General features: G+C 38.7%; 1 protein-coding gene across 2 annotated transcripts in view; it reads right to left on the bottom strand.

Annotated features, from left to right (window-relative positions):
* Positions 1-14,868, bottom strand: part of CHIC1 (cysteine rich hydrophobic domain 1) — an 80,613-nt gene that overhangs the window by 47,307 nt on the left and 18,438 nt on the right. For both annotated transcript variants that reach the window (XM_023551433.2, XM_003412718.4), the window contains exon 2: positions 11,288-11,342. In XM_023551433.2, the coding sequence (XP_023407201.1) occupies positions 11,288-11,342 (55 nt within the window). The remainder of the gene's footprint in view (positions 1-11,287; positions 11,343-14,868) is intronic.

Genomic DNA, 14,868 nt, shown 5'->3' with positions numbered 1-14,868 from the left:
CACTTGGTTGTGGTGTATTTTTTTAATATGATACTGAATTTTATTGGCTAGAATTCTGTTGAGAATTTTTGCATCTATATTCATGAGAGAGATTCATCTATACTTTTTTTTTTTCTGGTGTCTTTGCTTGGTTTGGGTATCAGGGTAATGCTGGCTTTAGAGAATAAATACTTAAGTTTTCCTTTTCTATGTTCTGAAATAGTTTGTGTAGTACTGGTACAAGCTCTTTTCTGAATGTTTGGTAGAATTCCCCAGTGAAGCCATCTGGGCCAGGGCTTTTTAAGTTTTTTTTCTCCCCTTATCTTTTCAATCTCTTCTCTTGATATGAGTCTGTTCAAATTTTCTACCTCAGTTTGTGTTAGTTTAGTTAGGTAGTATGTTTCTAGAAATTTGTCCATTTCCTCTAGGTTTTCAAATGTGTTGGAGTATTGTTTTTCATAGTACTCTGTTATGACCCTTTTTATTTCAGTTGGGTCTGTTGTAATGTCCCCCATTTCTTATGTGGGTTATTTGTGTCCTCTCTTTTGTTTTTGGTCAATTTGGCCAACGGTTTCTTGATTTTTTTGATCCTTTCAAAGAACCTACTTTTGGTTTTGTTGATTCTTTCTATAGCTTTTCCTGTTCTCTATTTCATTTACTTTGCTCTGATCTTTATTATTTCCTTTCTTCTGGTGGCTGCGGGTTCTTTTGCTGCTCTCTTTCTATTTGTTTGAGTTGTATGGCTAATGTTTTGATTTTGTCTCTTTCTTTTTTGATGTGTGCACCTAGTGCTATAAATTGACCTCTGAGCACTTCCTTTGCTGTGTCCCAAAGGTTTTTGTATGATGTGTTTTCATTCTAGCTTGATTCTAGGAATTTTCTGATTCCATCTTTGATTTCTTCTATTACCCAGTGGTTTTTAAGCAAGGTGTTATTCTGTTCCCATGTATTTGATTTTTTTCTTCCTCTTCCCACTATTAATTCCTACTTTTATGACATTGTGATCAAAGAAGACACTTTGCATTATCTCAGTGTTTTAGATTTTGTTAAGGGTTGCTTTGTGGTCTATTCTGGAGAACATTCCATGTGTGTTCAAAAGAATGTGTACTCTGCTGCTGTTGGGTGGAGTGTTCTATATATGTCTATGAGGTCGAGTTGGTGATTGTGTCCTTTAGCTCTTCTGTAACTTTGTTGAGTTTCTTTCTAGATGTTCTGTCCTTTACCGAGTGGTGTGCTAAAGTCTCCTACTACTGTTGTGGAACTGTCAATTTCTCTTTTCAGTGCTTTAGAGTTTTTTTTTTTTTATGTATTTTGGAGCCCTGTCATTGAGTGCGCAGATATTTACTATGGTTATGGCCTCAAAGTGGATTGTCCCTTTTTCTTGAACTGCTCTCAGTATTCTTTTTCTTTGGTTTTAGTGAGTGTGATTATGACATGTCTTGGTGTTTTTCTTTTGGGATCTATCCTACATGGAGTTCACTGAGCTTCTTGGATGGTCAGCTTTTCGGCTTTCATGATGTTAGGGGAGTTTTCTGTCAACAAATCTTCAATGATCCTCTGTGTTTTCTGTTTTCTCGCCCATTCTGGAACTCCGATCACACACAAGTTTTTGCTTTTGGTTGTATTCCACATCATTCTCAGGGTTTCTTCATTCTTTTCTCTGATTTTTCCTCAAAAAAACTGATATGCAAGGATGTCTTCAAAATCGCTGACCCTATCTTCCATTGTTTCAAATTGGCTCCAAAACCTTCTATTGCACTATTTCTGAAATCCTGTTTATCTTTTGGATTTCTAATTGCTGTTTTTGTATGATTTCTAGTTGTTTATTTTGACACTTTGTTCCTGTATTATTTTCCTGAATTCTTTCACTGCTTTTTCTGTGTTTTCCTTAATTTTGTCTGTATTTTCCATGATTTTGTCTATTTTTTCCCTATTTTTTCTGCATTTTTCTTCATCTCTTGGAGAGACCTGAATATTAGAGTTTTGAATTCCGTATCAGGTTGTGCAGTGGTTAAGAGCTACAGCTGCTAACCAAAAGTTTGGCAGTTCGAATCCATCAGTCACTTCTTGGAAACTCTATAGGGCAGCTCTACTTTGTCCTACAGGGTCGTGATAAGTTGGAATTGACTCAACGGCAATGAGTAGGTAATGAGTATCAGGTAGTTCCAGTGCCTTTTCTTCTATCAGAAGGTCATATGGTGTTTTATTTTGGTTGCTTTCTGCAGCCCTTCTGTCCTTTTTTGAAAATTTTTTGATATTGCCTGCAGTCTCCAGGACATTCAGGAATGATTTTCTTTGTTTACTGACTGTAGATTTGTTTGTTTCATCCTGCTTTTTTATCTCATTGTGTCTAGGTAGGTAGGTTGGGTGTGTTTTGTTGCTTGCTTGCCTGTGGGTATGATACTCCTCACCGTTTTGTGCAGGTGGGTAGGACCAGTCCCTCAGCTACAGTGAGTGCAGCCGGGCAGGTCCAGAGTGGGAGAGGGGCAGGGATGGGCAGTGTGGGGTAAGAACTTGGCCTGATGTGGTAGATCCGGGGAACTGTGCAGGCGAGAGTCCAGGGGACCATGCTGGTGCTCCTCAGGGGCCAGGATTTGGTTAGCAGTGCAGATAGGAAGGAGGGAAGGGAGAGGATGTGATGCATGGGGCTAAGTGGGTGAGTGAAGGACGAGAATGAAGAGAGGGAAAAAAGTGAAGAAAAAAAGACAAAAGTGAAGGAAAAAAGAAAATAAGTAAATAAAATGGTGGTGTCGTAGGATTCGGTGGGTGGTGGCGGGGCAGACCCAGCACATCCACGTGCCAGTGGCTCTCTAGTCAAGTGGTGTGGCTCAGCCTGTCGAGACGGGGTGTGGGCAGTACTCGGGGCTAGGTCGATGGGAAAACGGAAAGGGAAGAGGGAAAAGAGAGAGAAGAAACCAACCAACCAATAAACAAAAATAAAATAAGAAAAAACAATAAATGTGGTAGGACAGCTGGCCATTGGGGGTGGGGCAGAATTAGGGTGGCAGCAAAGTGATGTCTCTCTAGCCTGATGGCACAGCTTAGATCATCAGGAAGGGGTGGGAGGCAATCCAGGGCTTAGCTAGGAACGCAAAAGGGAAGTTACAGAAAAATAAAAAAATATGGCAGAGGGAAATGGCCTGTGGGCATGGCCCAGACCTGGGTAGGCCGTGTGCCAGAGGCTCTTCAGCTGAGTGGTACAGCACAGTCTGCCAAGGGGGGGGCAGTGCATGGGGATACGTGGGTGGGAGAAAGGAAAGGAAGGAAGGGAGAGAGAGAGAAGGAACAAAAAAAGAACAAAGCAAACAAACTAAAAAATATGGCACTGAGTGAGCTGGTTGGTGGGTTTAGTGTAGACCCAGGGAGGTCATGTGCTGGTGGCCACCAGCTAAGCAGTTCAGCAAAGCCCATCAAGAAGTGGCTGGGACAGCACACCAAGCCAGGTGGACAGGAGAATGGAAAGGAAGGGATAGAAAGAGAAGAAACAAAGAAAAACTTCAAAGAAAGAACAGGGCGTTGAAGAAGCCAGCCATTGGGGGAGGCCTGGACCCAGGGAGTCCGTGTGCCAGTGATTCTCTAGCTGAGTGGTACAACCCTGCCTGTTGAAAAGGGGTGAGGGCAGCTCACAGGGCTAGGTGGACTGAAGAAAGGAAGACAGAGAGAAGAAACTGGAAAAAAACAATAATAAAATAAAAAATGGTGCTGAGGGAGCCTGCCTGTAGGGACAGTACAGACCCCAGGTGACCTTATGCCGCTGGTGGCTCTCTAGCCAAGAGGTGTGGCACAGTCTATCAGGAAGGGGAGGGGACGGTACATGGGGCTAGCTGGGTGGGAGAAAGGAAAGGAAGGGAAAGAGAGAGAGAAGCAACAAAAAAAGCCAAATACAAAAAAGAACCTCAAAAACAGTAATGATAAACAAATAAAAAAATGGCACTGAAGGGGCCAGCTGGTGGGGGGGGGCACACCCAGGAGGCAGTGAGCTGGTGTCTCTCTGGCTGAGCAACCATGGCCCGTTGGAAAGTGGTGGAGGCCACGTAGAGGGAAGAGGGTAGGGGTGGGAAAGTGTGTATTCCTGGTTACTGAGCACTCTGTCTCCTGTTGGGAGCTCCCTGATGTTGTCTTCCTGTCCTCTCTGTCCACAGTTCTTGGTGGCTGAGGTCCAAGATGGCAAATCTGGGCAGTAGTGAGCTGGTGTCTTTCCAGTTGAGTGACCGTGGCCCATTGGAAAGTGGCAGTGGCCACGTACAGGAAAGGGTGGGGGGTGGGAGAGCATGTATCCCTAGTTACCAGGTGCTCTGTCTCCTGTTGGGAGCTCTGTGAAGTTGCCTTCCTGTCCTTCTTGTCCTCGGTCCTTGGTGGCTGAGGTCCAAAATGGTGAATCGGTTGGCAGTGAGCTGGTGTCTCTCTGGTCGAGCAACCGTGCCCTGTTGGAAAGCAGCAGAGGGCTCGTACAGGTGAGGGTGGGGGATAGGGAAGCATGCATCCCTGGTTACCAGGTGCTCTGTCTCCTCTTGGGAGCTCTATAAAGTTGCCTTCCTGTACTCCCTGTCTGCGTTCCTTGGCAGCTGTAGTCCAAGATGGCGAATCCATGCTGCATTAGCTGGTAGGAGACCTCTACCCCGTAGCTCGCCTCATTCTCTGTTCTCTGTCAGTTTCATACTCTAGTCTGTGCTCGACTGAGTTCTTATTCCTTCATTTGATGCTTAGGGTTCCAGGACTGACGTTTGTATTTGTTTTTAGTTTTGCAGGTATTTGCTGCAGAGAGACGGCGTGGTACTTCGGTCTATGGCACTGTGTTGGCTCTGACTCCAAGAATTCACATTTTTTTGAAGTCATAAGACAAATACTTGAAAATGTTCTACTAGAACTTCAGGCAATAAAGTAAAATTCCCATGTTGACTTTTAAAAGGCGGCCAAGGTTGTCTTTGAAAAAAATTCTGTATTTGAATAATAGTAAAAGTCACCAAACAAATACAAAGGCATAAACCCATTGCCGTTAAGTCAATTCTGACTCACAGTAACCCTATGGGACAGAGCAGAACTGCCCCATAGGGTTTCCAAGCAGCAGATGGTATATTCGAACTGCTGACCTTTTGGTTAGCAGCTGAGCTCTAAGCCACTGCATCGTCAGGGCTCCATAAAGGCATAGGAAATGAGAATTGGTTAACTCTTAATTTTAAACTATTTGAAAGAAACGTTTAGTTGACTGTGAGAAATCAGAGTTAATATCATTTTACTCATTTACTTCCATGTAACTGAGTATTTGTAGTAATGAAGGTTAGATGGAAACCACTTACTTTCTAGTTGAATGGCAGGTTGTAAAAGAATTCCTTTTGACTTTCTCAGAAAGAAATGAGAAAACCAAATGATAAAGTTGGGAAAAGGGTCATAATATTTTATAACAGATTGCAAGAGATTCTGCAAACAAGAAAATCTAAGCAAAACCCTACAGGACTGACTTGTTTCTTTCAAGCATGGGGAACACACCCTATCAATCACTTGTCATAATGGATCACAAAAGGTCGATTTTATGGCTTATGATTCCCAACACCGCACACTAATTTCCACATCACTGTCTAACTGTTTTAAACTGAGAACCAAAAGCTTTAATTTCTTTTCTAGTATTTTGTGGTTCTGGTCACCAGGATCTGTGTGTATACACCTGCTTCATTTGTCATATCAAGAGAGGGGGGCTTACCTTTAATGACACAGAGAAAAAAAAAACTTTTCTGCACTTAATATTAAAGATTATTTTTTTCTTTGCATTAAAAGCATTAACATATAAGAAACAAAAAATTAATATTTAGTCACAGAGCTTACCAAAATAGCTTTTTAAATTTTCAGAATTCACTCTGCCCAATTTTGCTCAGCTTAGGCATGAAAACTATCTATTTAGCATCTTGGTCATGCCAGAAGATTGATTTTGTAAAAGGTAGATTTTTTTTTTCTATTTTAACCCCATTTACTCTTTTTAAAAATACTTTCCCCTTTTTTTCAGATTCATGTAAATTCTTTTTGCTTCTTCCCCCAGTTATCAGAGAAGGATTTTGATAATCTAAAATAACCTATACAAATGAAACGATGCCTGCACGAGAAAAATTATCTCATTAAAGAGAAAATCAACAAAACTAATATTACCACCTTGTGACTTAAAAATCAGGTAGTCAGATCTCCTTTTAGTGTTTTTCTCATCACCAAACACTAAACTAAGAAGAAATCACAGTATCATTTATACCTTATCCAATACATAACCAATTTTGTACACTTTAATGCACACTGGAATAAATATCCAAGTGCCATTAGGATAAGTGCTATAAAAATAGTCTCATGAATACAATGGATGTCTTTTAAAAAAGCTCATATTCAGATCATTAGGTTGTGTGAATGTATACCAAATGAAGCTTAACATTCTTACTCCTTTAGTTTTAAAAAACTATGGTATCTTTTGGTCCAGTGGAATTTTTAGTTTCAGAAGGCTTAGGAAGAAATGAGGAGGTGTGAAGAGACACCTTGATGTTTCTTTGAGTACATACAGCTGACCAATCTCAAAGCTGGATAATACTTATACCTGGGAACTGACATATTTTTGATATTACTCATTTTCTAGAATTTTTTAGACTTGTAATTCGAGCTTTTTTTTTTAAGTAAAGTAGTAATAAAGCTGGGTGTAACTGCTCAGACAACACATGCAGCAGCATCAAGGCAAATATGAAGGCTTAGTTTTCCATTTGGAGCTCTTTTAACTCATATTCTCATTAATTTTAATACTGAATTTGCCATCTTTCTACAAATCCAATAAAACCTGTGAAAGCTGGGATCTGTGTAAGGCAAACATTTTTCAGAGAAGGAAAATTCAAATATTTTTCACTAAGCCAAGCAATAGAAGACTGCACTTTGTTAAAAGTAGAAAACTTGCAAGACCCGTGTCTTAGCCATCTAGCGCTGCTATAACAGAAATGTCACAAGCAGATGGCTTGTAACAAAGAGAAATTTATTTCCTCACACTAAAGTAGGCTAGAAGTCCAAATTCAGGGTGTGAGCTCCAGGTGAAGGCTTTCTCTCTCTGTTGGCTCTGGAGGAAGGTTCTTCTCATCAATCTTCCCCTGGACTAGGAGATTCTCTACGTAGGCACCCTGGGTCCAAAGGATGAGCTCTCCTCCTGGCACTGCTTTCTTGGTGGTATGAGGTCCCTTCTCTCTGCTTGCTTCCCTTTCATCTCTTGTAAGATAAAAGGTGGTACAGGCCACACCCCAGGGAAACTCCCTTTATATTAGATCAGGGATGTGACATTAGTAAGGATGTTACAATCCCACCCTAATCTTCTTTACCATAAAATTAGAATCACAAAATGGAGGACAACCACATAATACTAGGAATCATGGCCTAACCAAGTTGACAGATACTTTTGGGGGACACAAGTCAATCCATGACAACCCGAAAAATCAAGGTATCCCATTGAGTTCTGGCTTTTACAAATTTCACTGTATTTTATTATTCAAGAGATTTTCCATAGCTATTTTTTCCATTTGGAGAAAATGTTTATTATTAAGTCATATGAAACTCATCTAAGCCTAAGCTGCTGCTTCAATTACTGAATTATTATATAAATTATCAGGATAGGAGGGAAAACATACTAGAGAGCAAGGCTAAGATCTCATACTAAAGAGTCCTCTGTGTCCTGAAAAATTAAAAGGTCACTTATTTTCTAACGTTAATATAGTCAAGGACTATCATCATCCTGTTTACTATTATTTGGAAGTATTTGGCTTTATATCTCAGGAGAGAAAGAAAAGGTCAATAGGACAAATATTTATGTAGATGAAGAATGTAAAAGTAGCAAAATCAATTAAAATTGAAAGCCAGTGAATAGAGAAAATTGGAAAAATAATCAGGGTGAAACTGGGATAAACTGATGAAGAATGGTCAACAGCAACCAAAACTAACATTCATTGGGATGCTAATATATGCACCTGGTAATAACTACCCTGTTTCTGTCATTCCAACTGATAGTGACCCTGTAGGACAGAGTAGAATTGCCCCACAGGGTTTCCAAGGCTGTAATCATTATGAAAGCTGACTGTACCATCTTTTGCCTGTGGAGCAGCTGGTGGGTTCCAACTGCTGACCTTTCGGTTAGCAGCCGAGCACTTAACCACTGTACCACCGGAGTTCCTTGGCAATATGCTAGGACTTTTATATATGCACTCTCATTTAATCATTACAGTGAAAGATGAGGTAACCATCATCTCTCTTTTTCACATAAGAACGGAGGCTCAGAAATGACTTGCTGCAGGCCAAATGGCCAGTAGTAAATTACAGAATTTGGATTCCAACCCAGATCTACTTCAAAGCTTCTTTAACTACTCTATACTGTCTTTGAGCCCTGGTGGTACAGTGGTTAAGCATTCTGCTGCCTTCCAAAAGGTCAGCAGTTCAAATCTACCAGTTGGTCCTTGGAAACCCTATGGGGCAGTTCTACTCTATCCTATAGAGTTGCTATGAGTCAGAATTGACTCAACAGCAACCGGTTTGGTGTTTTTTTTTTTTTTTTACCGTCTTAAGCTGTTGTTGTTAGGTGCTGTTGAGTTCAGCTCTGATTCATCGTATCCCTATGCACAGCAGAACAAAACATTGCCCAGTTCTGTGCCAGCCTCACAATTGTTCCTATGTTTGAGCCCATTGTTGCGGCCACTGTGTCAATCCATCTCATCGAGGGTCCTTCTCTTTTTCTCTGACCCTCTACCAAGCATGATGTCCTTCTCCAGGGACTGGTCCCTTCTGATAACATGTTCAAAGTATATAAGATGTAGTCTCCCTATCCTTGCTTCTAAGGAGCATTCTGGTTGTACTTCTTCCAAGACAGGTTTGTTCGTTCTTTTGGCAGTTATTGGTATATTCAATATTCTTTGCCAATACACAGCTCAAATACATCAATTTTTCTTAGGTATTCCTTATTATCTGTCCAGCTTTTGCATGCATATGAGGTGACTGAATATATTACAGCTTGGGTCAAGTGCACCTTAGTCCTCAAAGTAAAGTGACATCTTTGCTTTTTAACACTTTAAAGAGGTCTTTTGCAGCAGATTTGCCCTATGCAATATGTCATTTGATTTCTTGACTGCTGCTTCAATTGGCAAGTGAAAACCTTATGCATAGTCTTAAGCTAGCCCCCATTTTTCTGGAGGAAAATGAAACAATTAAAGAGTAAACTACCTTTTAATACTAAATTGAATACAACTTCTTATGATCTCAGAGATACCCTTTGAAAAAAGAAATATGTCTTGTATCTTTCTCTTCTGTTTCCCTAAGGAAGCTGGGAGGAAGACTGGGATTAGGCCAAAGGTGAGAAGGGTAGGCAGCTGGAAAATGCATCCTGACAAAAATGAACCAATATCTTAAAAGCTTGCAAGTGGTCATCCAAGGCACAATAATTGGTCTCTATTTACCTGGAGCAACAGAGGAAGAAGGACAGTCAGGAATAGGAGGAAAATATGCCATGTGTGGCTAATTGCCTCCATGAATAACTGCCACCTTTGCCATGAGTTCAGAAGAAATATATGGTGCCCGGCTACCTCTTTGGAAAATTTTGATCAAAGACTCCATAGGAAAATCCTGATCAAAAGGGGGAAAATGCGGGACAGAATTTCAAATTCTCACAGGCTCCAGACTTTATGGAACCATGTGGAAGCTGGATGAACCCATGAAATCATTGCCCTGAGATAATCTTTAAACCTTAAACCAAAAATATCCCTGAAGTCTTCTTAAAACCAAACAATAGTTTAGCTTAACTAGTAAAAAAAGATCTGCCTTGAACCTTATGCTCTTTTAAGAACTATCTATATGGGATCAAATTGACAACAGCAACTCAAAAGATTAGATAGGAACCATAGAGGACAGTGAGTTTATGTTAACGAGGGAGGAACAACTCAGAAAAAGAGGGTGTACAATTTGAAGAATGTAATCAATGTCACTAAATTGTACAGAAAGAAACCATCGAATCGGTGTATGTTTTGTTGTGTATATTCTCAACGACAAAAAAATAAAATTTTCAAATTTATCCCATTTGAAAAGAGTTTAAAAAAAGAGAGGACAAATTAAAGTTTTAATAGGTAATACAGTTGCATGGTTCAAAAATCAAAACAGTAGTAAGATATGAAAATAAACAGTTCCATTCCCACCCCACTACCATCTGTCACATTCCCCTGCCAAAAGTAATCACTTTCATTAGTTTCATGTATATCCTTCTATAGTTTCTTTGTGCAAAAATACAAATGTGAATGTGCACATTTCTCCTTTTTGTTATACATAATATACACACTGACTCACACCTTGCTTTTCTCACAATGTAAGAGAAAAATTAACACTAAAGTATCATAAAAGCCCTTTAGAGAATGAAATGATTTTAAAATATGACCAAAATCTGCACTGATAAGAGCATTATTCTAGTACTAAAATAATACCAACAATAAATTTTTAGTTTAATTTTAAATGAAATTAAATTACATGCTTCAAAATACAAAAAGGTAACTTTTTTAAGCCCCAAATCAACATTTTAGCTACCCAAGCATTCAGCTATTAGCCTTTTGAAAATTATTGAGCATTTTGTAATCTAATAGCTTTTATCTCCTCTTCCACATTCCTCAAGTAATCTCAAAAGAGTATAAGTAACTTCTTTCTTTAGTCAGAACCTTCTCCTTTGGACCCAGAAAGGTAGGAGTACTGTTTTAAGAGCATTTTCCAAACACTTTTGAGCCCTAGGAAGTCTGAATACTGATCCTCAATGCTAGAAAATATTATTGAATGCAGAAGAACTAGGGAACAGAGAGGTAATAACAAGTAAGTTATTGCAGTGGGCCCAATTTTAGAATCTCAAACTATGTAAAAGGTAAGAAAATATCCAACCAAAATTTTGACTCCTTTCAGGTATAACAAATTATACCATACGGCACCTTAAGAAATAATAGAGTGATACAAAGTTAAAATGATAAGCGGTCCAAACCTAAAAACACTGGAAATTACTGACTGAAACAGAAACAGATTACTATAGCTACCTGTGCTGAGAAAAAAAGATAAAACTGGAAAAGCTGAACAGATAAATATGACTGGCATTAATGGACAATGAACAAAGTAACTGGTCATAGGCTAGTAGTCACAAAAGCAGCTTTGACTCACAAGCAACAAGGCCTGTAAGTATCCTGGCCTCTTATTTGATTTCATTACCTATGGGCCAAAACATTTATCATAACACCGAATAAGCCATAAAACAATGCTTTTAAAACAGAAAAGTTCAAAATGAACTCTCACTTACCTTCCCTGTTAGAATTGAGGGAAATTCAGTATCAAACTTGTTGCTCAAGCCAAACCTTAAAAACAAAGACAGAACAAAATATAGTCTACCCAGCATATTTAACTCTTTCCCTTAAAAAAAAAAAGTTACAAAGCCATGCATTTTTCCTTTGATCTTGTGATTTAAAAAAGTGTCCTGAAAAAAAATTTGTGATACTTATTGAAAATAAATCTTTGACTATTACTCCAAATAAACAGCAAAAGAAGCTTAATGGGAGTAAATGTTAAGATTGCATTCTAACTAGACCTCTAGACCTACATATGGCATTAAAAATAATAAATTAGAGAAACACTGATATATAGCTAGAAATACCATAATTATAACTGAAATATTTCTGCTAAACCATACTTCATTTGATAACTGTTGGAGCTGGATGATGGGTAGTACATGGCAGTGCATTATACTATTCTTTCTACTTTTGTGCATATAGAAAAATTTTTTCTAATAAAAGGTTACCCCAACTTTGAAACTATAGAGTTCGACAACTTGTAACCAGTTACTATTCAGATATTCAAAGGTTGGTTGTTATGACTGGCTTTCATCTATGTGCTCAACCAGTTTTGAGGAAACAAATTCCAACCTCTAAAGCCCCAACTCTCTCAAGTACACTTACTGAAGTCTGTACAAAGAAGTCAAAACGAATTTTATGAATGTACATTTACCTACTTGTTGATTTCAGTAGGAATAACAAAGCACCTCCTCCAGGTTAAATGATGTTATACAATAGTGACTACAACTTTATGTTAGTGGATATAAGCAAAAAGGAAAATACTCTATCATTTAGTAGGAACTCCTTGTGAGGTAACGGTAACCATTAACTGTGTACTTACTATGGACCAGAAACTGCGTTAGGTACTTTAAATGTATTACTTCTAAACTTGACAATCAAACAAGAAATGTATTGTCATACTTATTGTATAAACAAGTAAGCTGGTACTCAGAATGAATGAATGAAATGACTTGCCCAAAGTCATGTGCGTAGTAAATGGGGGAAACCAAAATTCAAATGCTCACCCCAAAGTTCTTTCTGTGCTATATTAAGCTCCTTGAGAGCATTGATTGTGGCTTATTTTGCTCTCTTTCATTATGCCTAATAGCATAATGGAATACCAAACCAAAACCAAACCCAGTGCCGTCGAGTCGATTCCGACTCATAGCGACCCTATAGGACAAAGTAGAATGGCCCCATAGAGTTTCCAGGGAGTGCCTGGCATATTCGAACTGCCGAACCTTGGGTTAGCAGCCGTAGCACTTAACCACACCACCAGGGTTTCCTAATGGAATACAGTAGGTATTTAATAAATATTTGTTTAATAATAGGCTACCGTACTGCTTGATTCAAATGATTTATTGCACTTTGGTTAGGGTCACTTTAAAGAAATGTGGACATCAGGTCCTTAGGAAAGAATCCAATGTCCTATTAAAACTCCTTGTGGGAATATCATATATTCTTTGCATCATTTATGCTCATAGCTCCCTTTCAAGGACACAAGCCCATTTTAGGCATGAAGACTCTCTATACTTAGCAGCTAGTAACAAGGCATACACCTGTGCATAAATATACTATACCTTATATGTTTATACTTTAAAACAAGTTCTATGTTTTAAGAGTTGACGAAATTAATAAACAATTATAAAAAGACCTTAACTCCATTAAAAAACAATTACTTCTGTTGTTCAGGTGTCAGTACAAGTAATAAGAACGTAAAATACAAACACACGTTCCTTTTAAATCTATAAATAGGCACAGAAGTACAGCCAAACTTAAAACAAGATGGGACACCCCTGTACATAAATCTTTTTATGCCAACTTTCATCCTACGTTTGACAAATTGACACTCTAGTATTAAACAAGTATTTGCAATGATATGCTATCTCAGCGATCAATAATACAACAAATATTTAAGAGAGCAAGACACATACTTCATTTAAATCACTATTTAGCTAGTTAAATGTATATCACTAGTCAAAAAGCAATTGATGCTATGTTCCACAGTCAGCCCTTGGCCTTGTTATGACTGATGATATTGGGCGTTTCTATCATCTCTTTCCACAGAGATAGTCAATTTGAGTCCTGTGTATTCCATCCAGCAAAGTCCACCTGTATATTTGCCATTTACATTGTTGAAAAAAGGTATTTGCAATGAAGAAGTCATTGGTTCTGCAAAATTCTATCACACGATCTCCAGCATCGTTTCTATCACCAAAGCTGTATTTTCCAACTACCCATCCTTTTTTGTTTCTAACTTTCACATTCCAATCACCAATAATTATCAATGCATCGTAAGAGCATGTCTGATCAATTTCAGACTGGAGAAGTTGGCAAAAATCCTTAATTTCTTCATCTTTGGCTCTAGTGATTGGTGCGTGAATTTGAATAATATTTGTATTGACTGGTCTTCCTTGCAGGCATTTGGATGTTACACAACTACTGACAGCATTGTACTTCAGGATAGATCTTGAAATGTTCTTTTTGACAATGAATGCAACACCATTCCTCTCCAATTTTTCATCCCTGGCATAGCAGACCATGATTCTTTGACTCAAAATGACCAATATCAGTATATTTTAGCTCACTGATGCCTAGGATATTGATGTTTATGTGTTCCATTTCATTGTTGATGATTTCCAATTTTCCTAAATTAATACTTTGTACATTTTGAGTTTCGATTATAAATAGACGTTTGCAGCTGTTCTCATTGTGAGTCATGCCACATCAGCAAATGAAGGTTCTGAAAGCTTGACTCCATCCATGTCATCAAGGTCGACTCTACTTTGAGGAGGCAGCTCCTCCTCAGTCATATTTTGAGTGCCTTCCAACCTGAAGGGCTCATCATCTGGCACTATATCAGACAATGTTCTGCTGGTATTCATAAGAGGACAATTAGACAATAAGAGGATTGAAATCATTAATTAGAACAAGGCCAGGGGCCGACTGTGGAACAGACCATCAATTGCTCATGTGCAAGTTCAAGCTGAATTTGAAGAAAATTAGAACCAATCCAAGAGAGCCAAAGTGCAGCTTCGAGTATATCCCACCTGAATTCAGAAACCATCTGAAGGGCAGATTTGATGCACTGAACACTAATGACCAAAGACCATAAGAGCTGTGAAATGACATCAAGGACATCATACAAGAAGAAAGCAAGAGGTCATTAAAAAGACAGGAAAGAAAGAAACAACAAAATGGATGTCAGAAGAGACTCTGAAACTTGCTCTTGAACGTCGAGGTAGCATATGATCAAGAACCAATGGTACTGAAGGAAGAGGTCCAAGCTGCTCTGAAGGCATTGGCAAAAAACAAGGATCCAGGAACTGACGAAATGCCAATTGAGATCTTTCACAAAGGGATGCAGCACTGAAAGTGCTCACTCGTCTATGCCAAGAAATTTGAAGACAGCTACCTGGCCAAGCAACCGGAAGAGATCCATATTTATGCCTATTCCCAAGAAAGGTGATCCAACTGAACGTGGAAATTATAGAACAATATCATTAATACAACAAGCAAGCAAAATTTTGCTGAAGATCATTCAAAAACAGCT

The sequence above is a fragment of the Loxodonta africana genome, chromosome X (assembly GCF_030014295.1).
Source record: "Loxodonta africana isolate mLoxAfr1 chromosome X, mLoxAfr1.hap2, whole genome shotgun sequence".
Lineage (NCBI taxonomy): Eukaryota > Metazoa > Chordata > Mammalia > Proboscidea > Elephantidae > Loxodonta > Loxodonta africana.
This window is presented reverse-complemented; position numbering and strand designations above follow the sequence as displayed.